This window comes from Crocuta crocuta, unplaced genomic scaffold, assembly GCF_008692635.1.
Source record: "Crocuta crocuta isolate KB4526 unplaced genomic scaffold, BGI_CrCroc_1.0 scaffold118, whole genome shotgun sequence".
Lineage (NCBI taxonomy): Eukaryota > Metazoa > Chordata > Mammalia > Carnivora > Hyaenidae > Crocuta > Crocuta crocuta.
Genome location: NW_027551558.1, coordinates 4,894,375 through 4,911,172, shown reverse-complemented (window position 1 = coordinate 4,911,172; position 16,798 = coordinate 4,894,375). Strand labels below are relative to the sequence as shown.

General features: G+C 47.5%; 1 protein-coding gene across 3 annotated transcripts in view; it reads left to right on the top strand.

The window, feature by feature from the left end:
* The window catches only part of IL1R2 (interleukin 1 receptor type 2), a 34,132-nt gene extending 32,197 nt beyond the window's left edge, over positions 1 to 1,935 (top strand). For all 3 annotated transcript variants that reach the window (XM_077749160.1, XM_077749161.1, XM_077749162.1), the window contains one exon: positions 1,743 to 1,935. In XM_077749160.1, coding sequence (XP_077605286.1) covers positions 1,743 to 1,882 — 140 coding nt within the window. In that variant the 3' untranslated portion in view covers positions 1,883 to 1,935. The remainder of the gene's footprint in view (positions 1 to 1,742) is intronic.
* The last annotated feature ends 14,863 nt before the right edge of the window (positions 1,936 to 16,798 follow it).

Sequence of the window (16,798 nt, the reverse complement as noted above, 5' to 3'; positions counted from 1 at the left end):
GAGGGGGAGGGGGAGGAGGGGGAGGAGGAGAGGAGGAGGAGAAAACCCTATGCTATCATTGTTTTTTGTTTTTTGTTTTTGCCTATGCTATCATTTTGACCAAGTTGATTTCTTCCCAGTGTTTAAACACTGAGTGGGAAAGGGAAATAGAGTTGGTGCAGAGACCCTTGACAGTCAGAGAGGTCAGCAGGGGACAAGCTGAAGTGATGATCTCCTGCAGCAATCTTATTATGCCTTCTGGGCAATCTGTAGCAATCAGACAAATTACTCCACATTCTCTGCGCTTGCTGGGAAGGCAGCTGCAGATGGACTTTTAATTGAAAAGCTGAGGATTTGGTTAAGCCTCAGGGCAGAGCATGACAACACACAGTACTTTTCTCTAATTGTGGTCTGAGCACCACCAGTGAGGCCCACTTGAGCCACTAGTTGGGAACACAGAGCCCTGGGCTCACCCCACATCTGCTCCGCTTCTCACAGGGTAAGGCAGAAGACTGCAGTTCAGCGGACTCCTTTCATACTCAAGTTTGAGAACCATTGTCCTAGATCATTTCCATGAAAGAGTCAGTAGTTGTAGAGAGTTGGAAAGGAAGGGCCCCATGGAAAGCAGAGTCTACTTCTGGGGTCCAGATTGTGACCCAAAAGAACCTGTGGTTTGTCCAGTTGTACTGAAGCTGGGACCCTTTAACCATTTCTGTAAGGTGAGCCTTCTCCCTGCATGTCCTGTGCTGGGTTGGACATGGCTCATGGCCGCGGACGGAGTCGAAAGCCTATCACCAGTACTGAGAGGTGCATCTGGGCGGCTGCTCAGAAAATTAAAGCTTTTCTCACTTCTAAACCTTGTGGGATTTTAAGAGAGAAGAATCATCTGGAGAAAGGGTCTGAGATTGTGCTGATTTCTGGAGGCCTAGACAGACGATGATAAATAGCTTTAAAATGTAGAACTCTGGCTTCATCATCGAGTCCAGTAACACTTATGTTCTTGTGTTTACTTGTTATGTTTTTATCTGTACTCTATTTTCATAACACAGGGATACCAAGGAGTAGAATATAAAATAGCTGGGTGCAAGCAATAATCTTGACACCAAAGGCTCCTTTATTTGAAGTTTGTTTTCTCTTCCTTTGTTACTTTATATAATCTTCCTGATAGTCATGCTCACTGGAAAGGGGCAGACTGTACCCTGGCAAAGTCACAGTCAGCTGGTTGAGGCCTAAACAGAGACCATCTTTTAAAAAAAAATTCTTTTTAACATTTATTCATTTTTGAGAGACAGAGAGAGATGGAGCTTGAGTGGGGAAGGGACTGAGAGAGGGAGACACAGAATCTGAAGCAGGCTCCAGGCTCTGAGATGTCAGCACAGAGCCCCGTGGGGGCTCGAACTCACAAACTGTGCCTAAGTTGGATGCTTGAATGACTGAGACACCCAGGCACCCCTAAACAGATACCATCTTACTGCACACGATGCAACAGGCGGACCAAAGACCCTTGACCCATCACCCCACTCTGTGCTGTTTCTCTTTAATGGATTTTTGTTCTACCTTCCTTGTTTCCCTAATACCACAGATAGCATTCTTAAGTGTCCTTGATCTGCTGTGAGGGACATGCTTTCTGAAAAATCAGTGCACTATTATTAGAAAAAACAAACCCCACTTCCTGTCTTCTCCGTAAACCTGCCCCGCACTGTCCTGTTTGGCAGTGAGAGAATGTTCCATCCACCCACGATGTGACTCTGTTCTTCCTACAGCTGCCTCATTCTCCTGGGAGATTGTGCTGGCCCCCCTCTCCCTGGTCTTCTTGGTTTTGGGGGGAATATGGATGCACAGACGGTGTAAACACAGAACTGGAAAAACATATGGTTTGACCACGTTAAAGACTGGCCCTTAAGATTTTCAGTCTTATCCGAGTGAAATAAAGGCAATAAAACAATTCAAATCCAAGCGATATCCTTTTTCATGGAAGTAGCTTGACCTTTTTGAGGATTCTGCTCTTCCTCAGTTGTTTAACAGGAGCTGCTGTGTTTATGTTGAAGGACCAAGAATGAATGTGATGTTTATCCTGAAGCTGAATGACAGGAGGAAGTGTGCATGTGGGTGGGTGCGTAGCTCCCTGCCACTTGTGACCTGTTTAAAAGAGTGAGGTGCCCCCAGGCCTGAATTAGAGTCAAAAACATCTACGTGAGTTTTATAACTCATTCATTCCTCATTTAACAAATACATTTTAGAAGTCTCCCTTGGCTATGCTCCATGGAAGGGTTATAGATTCAAAAATAGTCGAGATGGAGGCTGCCTTTTTGGGAAGATGGAATTTCATTTTGAGATCAGAGTGATTTAGACATGCTACAGAAGGAGAATCAGCAAGAACTGCTGAGTTTTTTCAAAAGAATGAGCCAAAAAAATAGCAATTAAAATAGGGTAGGCTGTGAGAAAAACACGTTAGGACATATTAGTGAACTGAGAAACAGATTCAACTTTATAACAAAGCTTCTGAAAATAAAGAGGAAGGAAAGGTATTGGGATAATTGCATACACATTGGGAAAAAAAATCACTAGGCTTCTTTTATATCGTATTACCCTCCCCCCCAAAGAATCCGAGTTAAATTAATAAATTAAATTTAAATAAATCAAATTGTGGAAAAATTAGCATGACTCACTCCTTCATTTATTTGAGTCTTTGTTCAAGACACCTTCCCAGAGGCATTTCTGAATGCCTCTTTTTCATCCCTCTCTGTCCCCTCCCTCTGCTTTGTGTTCTGATAGATCTTATCACCACCAGACCTTCCCTTACATATTTACTTATTTATTTTTGGTTTTTCCCACCGGAATTGCATGAGGGCAGAGGTGTTATTTTGGTCACAGCTGTATCCCCAGTACCTGGAATCGTGCCTGTCATACACTGAACATTTAATAAATGTTTGTTAGAATAAATGAACCTAGGATGTATTTTCTTTTGTTCACTACCAATAAAATAAAAGAATGGGCAGGGTGCAGATGGACGGGCTTCATTATGTTACAATTCCTGCCTCATGCAAGAATGAAAGCAAAATGTAAAAGATATTATCTCAGGCGAGTTCAAGGAATTAATAATGATAGCCTATATGGTTAATTCAGGCTTTAACAAAAGGCATCATGACCTTTCACAGATGGGGAAACACGAATAGGGAATTTATGGAACAAACACTTAATGGAACGGTGGAAAAATGATCTGTTTCAGTAACAATCAGAGATGTAAATTAAAGCAACATTGAGATACCAAAGCACTCACACACTATCAAGTTTTAAAAGCGACATCAAGGTCATTTCCAAATCATAACTCCCATTTCCTATAATTCCATTTGTAACTTTAGACTGGGAAGTAGAAACATAATTTGTAACAAGACGGTAGGGTGTTGGGTACAGCTTGTATCTTCTTGCAAGAGTCGAGTGTAGGATCTCTTCTGAGCTCTGTTCCGAGATGTCATGTTGGTATAGCTTAAAATCCACCACCACGGGAGTACTGACACCATAGAAACTGGCAAATGCCACAGGCCAGCGGTCCCCTCCCGGGTACCCCACGACAGGGCCCTGCAGATGCCTGGGAATGCTGTTCCTGGGAATTAATCTTAGACAGCAACTGAACAATAGAAGATAAACAGATGTATGAAATATTTCAGTGAAACTCATCACCATGATAATGAACGGTTATGCACCAATTATAAATTATAATTTGCAAGAATACAAGACTGAAATACTTGTAATGTTATGGGAAAATTGTATATTTTATGCAATTTATATGATTACAATATTAAAATGCATACGCAGCTAGCAAACGGTGGAGAAAACCCAAGGATTTTGAAGATAGATTTCTTGGGTTTAATTCAAGGTTGACCATGTGGTGTCTTGCATCCTAGGCAAGGCCTTTAGTCTCTCTGTGTCAGTCAGTATTCTAATCTGGAAATGGAGATAATAACAGAAACTAGCCTAGAGTGCAATGTTTAATAATAAAAAACATAGGAGAAATATAAAGGAATAAAAATACTTGTATTGTTTAGGCCAAAGGTCGACACACTGCAGCCTTCCGGCCAAATGTAGCTTGTCCTTTGTTTCTGTAAATTAAGTTAAACGATTTTTTTAATGTTTATTTATTTTTGAGAGAGACAGAGCACAAGTGGGGGAAGGGCAGAGAGAGAGGGAGACACAGAATCGGAAGCAGGATCCAGGCTCTAAGCTGTCAGCACAGAGCCCAATGCGGGGCTCCAACTCAAGAGCTGTGAGATCATGACCTGAGCCAAAGTTGGGCACTCATCCAACTGAGCCACCCAGGTGCCCCTGAAAATTAAGTTTTATTAGAACGCAGCCATGCCATTTTGTTGATGCATCGTCTATGGCTGCTTTCGCTCTTTGAAGGCAGAGTAGTTGAGACAACAAAGTCTGAACTCTTTGCTATCGGGCCTCATACAGAAAAAATTCTTTGACCATGGTTTAGACCAAGGAAATGTATAGGCAGTTTTTTGAGCCTTACTTTGATATTTCCCTGCTACTATCTTCTCTGTCCTTCCTTTCCTGTTTTGTAAGCATGTAAGGAAGGAGAAGGAAATGGGAAGGGAGCAGCCAGAGCCTTTTAGCCTCGAATCAGGAACTTTCACCGTGAAGGAAGTGGAAACAAGGTTTGGGATAGAGGAAGGGGTGAGGACTTTGCAGGGGCTGCTCTGGGTGCTTCTGCCTCTTCTGGATCCTCGGCTTGGGTGCCGCCCTGCTCTCATCCCTCTTCCTTCCTGGGACTCCTCCTCCAGTGCTCTCTGAAGTTCCCTACCTTCAAATTCCGGCTGCTTCAGCAATGACCTTGAAAAGAAGCTGACTGCAGCCAGAAGACAACTTTTTAGACTCCACCTTGACTGCACGGCTTATGAACTTCCTCCTATCCATAGTTCACAGTTGGGGGTCATGCTCTTAGAAAGAATAGGAGGGAATTTTGGACACCAGATTTACAATAATATCAAGGTATAAGTGTGATATGGGGATCATTACATTTTGAAAGAAGAGTCGTCATATTTCTTTTTTTTAAGTTTATTTATTTTGAGGGGGATGGTGAGGGGCAGAGAGAGGGAGGGAGAGAATCCCAAGCAGGCTGTCAGCGTGGAGCCGGATGCAGAGCTCGATCCCACAACCGTGAGATCACGGCCTGAACCGAAATCAAGAGTTGGAGCTTAACGGACTGAGCCACATGGGTGCTTCAAAAGAAGATTCATTATATTTCTAAGAGACATGAATACAAGAGTATTCATGGATGAGAGTTGAGACTTGCTTCGAAACGGTCCACTACCATGGCAGGGGTGGGGAATATAGATGAAATACAATTGTCCATGTGTTGACAATCGTTAACACCAGTCATGGGTGCATAGGGGTTCCTTATACAACTCTGTCTTTTTGCATATGTCTAGAAATTTCCATAATACACAGGAAAAAACTAACAATATAGAAATAACTCAATACCCGCTAGACAAGAGAATGAATCCATGAGCTGGGCACAGTGGAATCTTCTACAGCGGTGACATGCATAAAACACAGCTACCTGCAACAATATGGATGGGCCTTAGAAACCTCAAGTAAAAAATGAGTCCCAGAAACATCTATTTACAGCATGATGCCTTTTTATATAAAGTGAAAAACAACTAAAACTACAACTACTCTCTGTATGCATACATGCACACATACATGCATTTATACATATTTACATTGAAGAGCACATATGTGATAAAACTACATTTTAACCATATTTGGATGTGTATGTATCTATATTTAAACAGCACATATGTGATTTTAAGATTTTAATTGTACATTAAAATGTACAATTGTCTACATTTTAAGAAGCAAGAGAATGAGAAACCCAAAGCTCAGATGGAGAACCAGGGCTGGGATGGGTTGGGAAGATGTACGTTTCATCAAGTCGGGATCTCATATTGAGTCATGGATTATTACTGTTTATTATCAAACAGATTAAGACACAGGCCACTCATGGACCAATGAAGAGTGTGTGTCTTGAACTTAGGATTCTGATTAATTCTGTACATCTGAGTCCAAATTAAACAAACAAAAGAAACGAGGTGTTTTCTTAGTGTTTTCATCTGTGCTATTTTCCTTCTGTTGGTTGAAACTTCGAATTTGGATTTTTTTCGCCTCCCCATACAAAATCGGGGGGATGGGGCAGTAAATAGCATTTGACAGCCTCACACTTCAGCGTACTCCCCGCAGGAAAACAAGCCCTGTGTAACGAAATACCACTTTCCCAAGAACTACCAGGATGCCAGTGGACACCAGTAACAGTTACCAACGATCATTTATGCACTCAAATTAAATTTGATGTCTCAAGTATTTTATGTGCTGTGGGAAAATATAGGGGCTTTTCAGAGCAGACAGGGTTGTAGATCTATGGTAAGATCTTCCAGGGACAGGACACTTCTCATTGACACATCTCCACATCCCCAGCACCTGACATGGAGCCTTGGACCTAGTAGGTACTTAAGAAGTTTCTGGTGAGTGGATAGAGAAGTTGTGTGCTGCTTGGGTTTTCCCAGGACTCGCCAGCCTGTGTGGACAAATGGGATCCCACCAGTAGAACTCCCCCAAGTTCCCCAGCTCCTGCGCGTACTCCCAAATCCGCACTGGTTATCTGCACGACTCAAGCCAACAGCTCACTTGGACACATAAGTGGGCCTCGTGTTTGGTGGTTGTTTACCTGCTCTTGTCCCCGTCCACGGGCATCTGCCAACCATGCCATCTCTTCATGGCTCCTCAGTACTGTGTCTGGCCTCCAAGAGAGCACTGTCCCCTCACAGAGGGCAGTGTTCTGGGGTGTCCCGGGGACAAGCCGTCCAGGCGCCACCCTGGGTTGCAGCCTCTATCAGCTGCGGTGCCAGGAGCCAGAAGCTCCCCCTTCATGGCTCATGTGGCCGGCCCGACAACCGCAGTGGTGGTGGGAGCCTGCACCCCTGCTCCCACACGGCTCAGCCATACACTATGCCTCTTCTCCGTGGCGTGACTGCAGAAACCTCTTCCTCATTCTTGTTCCGATGAAGCAAAGCAAAACAAAGTCTCCTGCACAGAAACTCCCAGAGCTTACTGGTTCTTCCAAAATGGCCCGTCTTCAGTTACCAGGCCCCTGAGGGAGGCCAAGGACTCAGGCCACACAGGGCCAGGAGCTGCTCAGCCAGACCAAGGCAGAGAAAGCTTTCGATGAGGGAGATAAAAAGCAAGGATGATGAGGAAACCAACATTTAATTATGCACAACGTGCAAGGTTTTATATGTTTTACCCAATTTAATCCTCAATATCTGTGGGCGAATACTGGAACCCAGGTTTTGGAGACAAGGGCAAGGAGGCTCTGTTGAAATATGACATCACCATGTGGCGTAGATGTTTGGCAACAAACAACTCACACTTCCAGGACTCAACACAGCTGGAGCACAGCTGGCCCCAAGCGGGGGTGAGTCCTTTGCAAGGAGACAGACAAGAAGGAGCAGAGCAAATATTTGCTTTCCTGGAGGTGACCCGGTCACTGACAAGAGCTGAGATGCATGTGCCAGTTCCTCTCCAAACACAAGACATACATCTGGAATCCGTGAGGGGACACAAGTGATTCTAGTGGGGGTCCCACCATGGGGAAGGAAGCACCAGGCATGGGACCCAAGTTCCCTCTCCCCTACAGAATTCCCCAGGGTTTTAGTTCTCTTGTTCTGTGGGACTCGAGCCAGCCCGAGTCCCACAGAGGGGAGGTGGGCAGCCCGCCCACACAGTCCCAGTTGGCCTTTCCGAGGCTGCTTGTCAAGGAAACACATGAACTTTTTCTGGACCTGATGGTGGGCCACGTAGATTTAGCCCCCTGAAAGCTCAGAAATGATTAGGGACAGCATGGGAATTAAATTTCCTTTTCCGCCTGGGTGGCTCAGTTGGTTAAGTGACCAACTCTTGATTTCGGCTCAGGTCATGGTCTCACGGTCATGAGTTTGAGCCCCACATTGGGCTCTGTGCTGTGAGAACAGACCCTGATTTGGATCCTTTGCTTCACTCTCTCTCTCTGCCCCTCCTCTGCTCTCTCTCTCTCGCAAATAAATAAACTTAAATAAATTTTAAATTTCCTGTTCCAAACTACTGTTTTAAAATGTCAGTTTTATTATTATTCAGGTATGTTGAGGCCGACAAATCAGGAAATGCTTGTCATTGAAAAGATGGCTTGTTACAGATCCCAGAAGAAGGGGGCACCCCATGCCATCAGGGGCTACATGGGGAAGCATCAGGGTGGGTCAGGAGGCAGAGGGAGTGAAGGGAGAGCATGGCCTTCACTATGGCTACTTTTTAAAAATGTTTATTTTTGAGAGAGACAGAGCGTGATTGGGGGAGGGGCAGAGAGAGGGGGAGACACACAATTTGAAGCAGGTTCCAGGTTCTGAGCTGTCAGCACAGAGCCTGATGTAGGGCTCAAACTCACAAACCAGGAAATCATGACCTGAGTCTACTGAATGCTTAATAGGCTGAGCCACCCAGGTGCCCCAACTATGGTTTCTATGGAAGAAATGGACAGGACCGGGGAGGCAGGCTTCAGGTTGGCCAGTTTGACTTATTTCATTGCATAATTTCATTCACTGGCGCCTGGCTTAGGGCAGGTGGATAGTGGCCCTGAGGGCATGAGAGACTGATAAAAGAGGTAGTTGGGGTGTGGACTCTGGATTGGTTGGTTTGCATTTGAAGAGTGCGCTCCCTGAATGGGTTAACCCAGGGAAGGGCGGCCCCTTCAGGGTCAGCAAGGCCTTGGTGTCAGAAACAAGGGGTTAATACAGTGATGCCCCACTTTGACAGCTCGTCAGAAGTTCAGCAAGGAAATAAATGGCCAACAGTAAAGAGCCAATAAAATACGTATGCCCCAGTTCTATTATTTGCAAGAATATCAAATATCTTTTATCAGACACACTCAAGCTAGTAAAGCAGTCACCATAAACCTGTCAAATGTTAGCACTGAGTGCTAGATAGTGATAGAGCTAGCACTGAGTGCTAGATAGTGATAGAGCTAGTGCTGAGGCCTTGGACATGGAATTGGCCTCTCACATGTCCCCTTTAAAAAGTCCCAGGTGTTAATGCAATATTGTCACAGCCCTGACTCCACTCACACCGAACTTTAAAATCAGCTGTGTCCTCACTTCTGGAGCTGATTTCTCAGGCTACTGTTGCTCCCACCTTGCACTGGGTGTCCGCAGCGACCACAGCAGCCCCGAGGGTGCCGGGGAGAAGGGCAGATGGGTGCTGGTGTGGACAGCTGGTACTCAGAGTGCGGGCCCCAGACCAGCAGTATCGGCATCCCAGGGGCCTCCCTGGACGTGACAGAGCCACTGATGGGGAGCTCGTGGTGGTGCCCTGGCGTGGTTGTGAGGCACGCTCGCAGTCTGAGGCCCACGTGGTTTGCCCAGGATCCCCGATGTGGGAATGTCAGCTCTGTTGGGCCAATTACTCCCACAGGCCTTGGTGATAGCACCATGATGACCTCATCTAGAACATTCCACCTGTGCATCTTAGCATTTGGATCTCTGATGTTTTCTTGAGTAACATATATGTCTCCAGGGGAAGCCCATCTCCCAGGCTCTGGGTCTTTCCTGGTGCCTTTCTTCCCCACTCAGCTCCCCACTCAGAACCTCTTACATGGCCTGTTCTGATGAGTCCTGTGTTTCAGGCCCTGCCTGGTGACAGAGCTTCCCCCATGCGTTGTCAGCAGGCCCATGTGGTCCTGGGCCAGAGCACCAGTGACCATGGCCTCCTGCTGTGGAACTTTCTAGGCCTCTGCACCTTTCCCAAGGGCAGGCATCTCTTCCAGCCCCACTTCGGCTAAAAAATCACCCTAGGCTGATCGCTGTGCCCCTGAGGTCTTCTCACCACATGCCTCTCCATTCCTGGTTTTCCCTCTGCTTTTCAAGGATCAAGACCCTGTGCAGCATTTCTCCTCCATTAATCTTTCTTTCTTTCTTTCTTTCTTTCTTTCTTTCTTTCTTTCTTTCTTTCTTTCTTTCAACTTAAATTCAAGTTAGTTAACATACTGTGTAGTACTGATTTCAGGAGTAGAACCCAGTGATTCATAACTTACGTAAGACACCTAGTGCTCATCCTAGCAAGTGCCCCCCATAATGCCCATCTTCCATTCAGCCCAGGCCCCCACCCACTTAAATATGTTTCTGAAGCAGAGGGATATGCTCCAAGCGTATGTGCACCAGGTAGGCAGGAGGGTCCCCGCCTTGGCCACATACTGGGATCATGTGGAGGGCCTGAAGCAACGTCGCTGAAGTCTGGCCCCACCTCCACGGATTCTGCTGTCAGTGGTCTGGGTGCGGGCAATTTCCATGCCCTGCAGGTGGTTCCCAGAGCAGCCGGACTGGACCCCTGGCTTATCCTCTTTAGTTTTCTAGTGCTCGTGGGTCTGAAAGCCTGCCTTCATTTAATTTCCTTTGCTTTCTGGACCAAGCATTATTCATTCATTCATCCATTTATCCTGGCCTGTTCTTCTAGATTTTTGTCTCGTTTGGCTCTTCCATGTGAACGCTGTAAAATCAGGAAGCTTAGGCCTGCCAGACCCCCTGCTCATCTTCTCTCTCAAGCTGGATATCTCCTATGTGCTATCGGTTCAACATCTACCCCAGGCCAGACCCAATGCCCTTGTCCTAATGGCCCCTTTACTCTGCCTTACCTGTGCTGTAGCTTCCTTTATTACTGTCCTAATAAACTGCCTGAAATCTGGTTTTAGCCACGTTCCCTCAACAAACAATTCTTGCCACCCCATCTAGCAAGAATCCTGTCACATTGAAACCCACTCAGCAATTCTTTGAGCATTTTAAGATTCTAGGTTATGGACAAGGCACGTGGATTTAAAATGCGTCCCTCCACAGTACTGTCCTTGGCCTAAGCGGAGGTGGCAGCCGGGGCATGAGATTTAGCTCTGCCCTCTGGGGCTGGGGCTGACCGTGTGTGGCTAGAGCGTCTCAGTGCCCGTGGCAGCACAGGAAGGCAGCAGCTTTGCAGTTTAGATGCAGTACCACCTCCGCTGAAAAGGCTTAGTCCATTTCATTCAGCTTTGCCTGAAATCATACCACACCTGCCTGTAACTAATGTAGTTCAAGGTCAGGCTGCAGCAGCCTGCCTCCAAGGGCTCCTGTCTTTACTTCGGTCACTACAAGGCCTGCCCTTCGTTCCACCCCCATCCTACTTCAGCCTTCATGTGAAACCATATTCCAACAAACAAGCAGGCAAAGCAATCTTCCATGAACTGCAATGGCTGCTGGGGGAAGTTTCCATGGGGCAAAGCCTAATGCAGATTGGAAATTGCCCACTACCCTCTGTAAAACAACCTAGGCAGCCACATGGTCCCACGTGGGCTGCCACAAGCCTCCAAGGGAAGAGCCAGCAGGGCCACCACAACCTAAAGCCATCCCCTGGGCCACATCAGATGTTCCCATCACGGTGAGCCTCGTACCCACAAATCCCACTCCTTATCACTTTTGTTTTCCCCAGCTGAGTTCTGAAGCAATTCAGAGGAAGGACAGAAAAGTAGGCAGAAGGGAAACCTGAGCATTCCCCTCATCACGGATGGAGCTGGTGCTGGAGAGTATGTCATAGATGTGCACCAAAGGAGCTTCCTGATTCCGAATGCCTGAGCTGGATGGGTCCCAGAACTCAGTCCCGGAAGAATTAAGGACAGGGAGAAGCCCAGCTGAAGCGTGTTCCCTGTCAATAGCCTGGCCCCTAAAAGGAGCTTGGGACCCAGCCAGGCACGCTTGGCCCCTCTCCGAAACTCATGGAGGGTGCCTCACACCTCCTCCCTCAGGGTGGACATTGAGGGGACCAGGGTCCAGGAGTGTGCAAATCGAAGGAAACGTCAGGAGTGGGGACCAAATATTGCCTCCTAAAAATAAACAATTCTTGGTTATTTCTGGCAACTGTACTGCGACTTTTGTTGTTCCCACCCAACTCTTCATTATCAGAAATTTCTTCCTGGAAGAAAGAACAGGCAGAGTTGCTGGGCTGTGGTCAAAAAGTTCAAGTACCACTGGGTTCTCTTCATGGAGGCCAGACCCAGATTGCAGGACAGAAACTTTCTACGGCCTTTCTAAGGTTCAAGCCTTTATTTCCTGTGCCTTATGGCCTCCACATTGTACCAAAATTCCTCCCATCCCCGCTTCCGATGTGGATTATATTACAGCATTTCGTGCTTTCAACTTTCTATGCTGTTAATCACATTTTTCCCTTTTCTCCCCTTTGAGTAATTTGAGTGAGCGTTCGGGGTCTTTTTGTCGCCGCCCGCAGAGGATCACAGAGCAAAAAGCACGTGGTAGACCCGTGCAAGGGCTCTGAGGAGGAATGCTCCAGAATGGCTGAGCTCTGAGAGGTCCCCCCCAGGGGGTCAGCGTGATGCGGNTCCGAACCCGCCCCGCAGGGGGCCAGCCACGAGGGGGCGCCGGAGGGGAGCGCTCCAAAGCCGGGGGAGGGTGTGTGTGTGTGTGTGTGTGTGTGTGTGTGTGTGTGCGCGCGCGAGGAATGCGCGCACTGACGACGCACGCGTGTGCCACAGCCTCACGGTTTCCTCAGGCCCCGGTTCCGTCCTGGGCTTACACTTTGCTCGGCTTCGCAGTCTCCAGCCGGGACGTGAGCCTCTGCCTCCAGGCCGGCCTCCGGCTCCAGCCCACCTCCCACCCGGCGGCCAGTCGCTTTCTGACGCCCAAACGTGATGGGGTCGCCGCTCTGCTCCAGACTTTTTAATGGCTGCCTCCGGCCCGCATGCTGGCGTCTGAACCGAGAGGCCTTTTCCAGTAAGCTTGCTTGTCTCGTCTGTTTTGTCTGCTTCTGTCCCCTTTTACTGGAATGGAAGCTGCAGGAGGGCCGAGGTTCGAATCTGTACGTTCACTGTTGCGCGTGCAGCTTCTGACAGCCGGTGCCGGCCGCGCGGAACCTCTTGTTTTTCTGCCTGGTCTCTCTCCTCTCTGGTCTCAGGGCCTTGGCCTGTGCTCTTTCCCGGGTCTGGAAAACTCCTTCCCATCCCGTTCCGTTGGCCGACTCCTCCTTCCTGTCCTGGGAAGCCTTTCCCAACCCCCCAAAGCTGGCAAAGACCCTTCCCTTACCTGCCTGCAGGGCACCAGGCAGCCATCACAGATAGAACAGCTGTCATTTATTGAGCCGACCGGCTCGGTTTTTTCTATATAATTTTTCAGACACTGTCTCCTTTGCTGTCCCAAACCCATAAGACAGCTAGCAATAATACCCCTCCCAGCTTGACACATGGGGAAACTGAGGCTTGAGCAGGCTGAGTAACTTGTGTCCATTACAAAGTTAGTAAGGGGGTAGAGGCAGGGTTTGAACCCTATTAGCTAGCTCGAGATGTCACATTCATGGCCCCTGAGTTTGCTTTTCTGAGGCAACTGAAGTTCCTTGCATCCTTGTCTGTCTTTTCTAGTGGATTATAGGCTCCTTGAAGGTGGTCTACTTTGTCCACTCTGGCTTTGTCCCGGTGACTTATGCTGAGCACGCGTTAACTGACTCAGTATGCGTTAAGCACCCAGTAGGCACTTGGTGAATGAACGAACAAAAGACAGTGTTAAGGTTCGGAGCATACACAGACAAGGAAAACAGAGGCCCTGTCTCCCACCTCCACATCCATCCAGGAAGCTCACTACCTATTCCTGGATGTCTATATTGGCTTTTCCCTCAAGGCCCCATTCATCTACCCCTGTGTGTATTTGGGTTCCTCAAAGGAATCCATCCTTACAATTATTATTTGGAAAGCAGAGATCTACAGATTTCCCAATGTCAAGGATATCAGATGAATGAATGAACAAGCTATGCCAGCTGCTTGGTGTGTTCATAGGAGGCGAGATGTTCTGAGGCGAACAAGGAGTTTTTTCTCTGCAGCCAAAGGAGGGGATTGGAGTCCTGTTGCAGGAATCACTCCCTCCTACACTCTGAGATCAGAATTCCCTTTCTCGAAAATCTAATGCCACCAGGCTCTGCCTCCCCTCGCTCCTTTATCCCTTTGTGAAAAGAACCCTCCCACCACCGCTTTGAGATTTAGATTTAACATTATCTTCCAACAACAAAGTAGGGCCTGACAGCTTGGTATGAACAGGGAGGGTCGCTTTCTGAGTAACTGGCACAGTTCAGAATGTCTTCTGTTCTTCGGACTGAGAGTTTCCTGTTTAAATGTCTGAGAGTCTGGGCACAGGGTACTTGCTGAGCTCTGACTAATAGGAGCCTATGATTAAATTATTTCAGACTCCAATAAAAATATTTTTAGAATAAAGCTCTTTGGGAGTTATGTCAAGTGCTGAATACACTTTTCTTGGTAAATATTTGAATCTGCCATGCCTTTTTGAGTCAGCTTTTACGCAGCAGTGCTCATCCTGAGGAAATTCAGAAGACTTATCTTCAAGGTCATAAGCCCGTGTTGACTTCAGAAATCTCCTGGAGAGAAAGGAATCTGATGATATCTCATGGGCAGGCCTTTTTGTTTTAGCACATCATCCCCACCCCCACCCCCAGCATCTTTAAAAGACAAATTCCGGTAATGCACTTGGCATTATAATCGTCCAGGGGAGAACATTTATGAAGAGGTTGCCCTCAGTCTCCCTTTTGCCTTTCCACCATCCCCTCAAACGAGAGCATGTGATGGTGGAGTGGGGTGATTTCAGGGAAGTTGGGGGACCATGAGCCTCTTGACCTCCCCATGCTCACTGACAACACTGACTCCAGTATTCCTTAAATTACAGTCGTTCTGCAATAGCCCAAAGCAGAATCTTTGTTTTCTCCTGCTTAGAAGCAAATTATGTAAACAAACCACAAAGATCTATTAAATAAGCACCGTGAATGAGGTGCTGGGCTTGGTGGGGGTTTGGGAGGGGACACTCTGATAGATTTTGCAGCATTTCCTTGATCTCCAAGGGCTCATGGGACAAGAGTGGGCATGACATTTCACAGACCATGCCTGCTTCTTCGGGCCACACCAGCTTACGAGGACGCTGGTGAAGAGGCCACAGTGGCAGCTGACAGTCTTCTGTAGTCCAGATCTGTATCGGATGGGATGCACGTGGCTGCAGGTAGCAGAAAAACCAATGCTGGTGGTTTGAACAAAAATGGGGGTTTATTTTTTCTCACATTACTGGAAGCAGAGAGGCTTGGCAGCTCAAAGATGTCAGGATCGGTGACTCTTCAATTTTTGACCTTTTCTCATGGTCACAAGATGACTGTTGGAGTGCCAGACACAGTGCCTGAACTCAAGGCAGGGAGAAGGAGAAGGGGAGCCTCCGTTCTGTCTTTTCCTTCATCTGGAAACTCTTTCCTGAGCTTCCTGCTACATCTCACAGAACAAAACTGTCACATGGGCTTCCCTTTCCCTGGGAAAGCCAATCCCAGCCTTGTGCACTCAGTTTCCTACTGTACCGCACAAATGACAGCCCAGTGTCCTAGGAACCTGGCAACATGTTTCTGTGGGCTGGACTGGGAGAAGGCTGGCGTGGCCACACAGCATGGCTCCTTGCTCTCGGCCCTCAGCAGGTATCCCCACACCTGGATCCCGTGTCCAACCTCCATTCCTTTGAGGGAGCTCACTTCCCAAGTGCGAATATTATTTTGGAGGGGCAGCCAGTTGTCCTTGATTTGCAAGAGAGAGGACCTGGGGGAGGGCCAGAGGTTAGCTTCTCTGTGCAGTGCAGTAATCCCGGCGAGCTCCTCTAGGGGGGATCCAGGTGGAACTGACATCAGCATGTCTCCCGTTCTGGTGAGCACAGGGTTCAGGCCATTATGCTGGACTCTCAGGAAAGGAGGGAAGAAAGGAAGAAGGAAGGAAAGAAAGGAGAAAAAGGAAGAAATGAAGAAAGAGAAAGAAAAGGAAGGAAGGAAAGGAGGAAGGAATGAAGGAAGGTAAAGGAAGAAAGAAAAAGAAAGGAAGAAAGAAAGGAAAGAAGGAAGAAAGAAGGAAGGAAACACACAAGCAAAACCCACATTGTACAGCGGAGAATAGCGTGGTACATGCATGACACACCAGTGTGCGGTGGGGGTGTAGCAGGGGAAAGGCTTGGAGGGTGGTTGTGTGTGTAGGTCGGTGGAAGGCAAGTAGGAAGGGGATGAGGAGAGTGAAAGCACATTTAGTTCACCCATTCATTCATTCATTCGTTCGTTCGTTCATTCATTAACAAATACTGATTTTTCCTCACTTAGCAGCAAAACCAGACTTGTCCACTGCTCTGTGAGAGCTTGTCTCGTGACAAAAACAAGGATAACATAATGCATATTACAAAGTGTAAGACTCTGGAAGGTGCAGGAAGGAGAGAGGTGCGCCGTTGGGAAGGCACAGAGTTAGGGCTATTCACTTGCTCAGGGAGGAGTGAGTGGAGTCTTGCAAAGTGACAGGAGTGAAGGCTGAGCAGTGAGTGGATCTGGAGAGGGCTGGTCAGGTTTGGGGAAAGGTGAGTGGTCCTGACATCCCAGAAAGGCAGAGAATAATCAAGGGCTGGGAGAACTATTTCCCAGCTCTGTGCCAGGCATTTCTCATGTTCTGAGGCTAAGTTTTGCTAGTATAACCCTATTAGGTGAGAATTCCCTTAGTTTTGGCTCCCCTGAAGGTGAATTCTGGGACAAACACTTGGATGCAGGTACTTTATGCGGGAGGTGATTCTGGAAAGCAGGAGGGAGGGAGCCTGGAGAAGGAGGCAGGGAGTAAGGGGAAAACATGCAGAGGGTGATTTATGGAGATAAATCACCTGCTGTGGCCACCAGGGCTCTTGTCCCCAGGACCTTCCACAGGGCA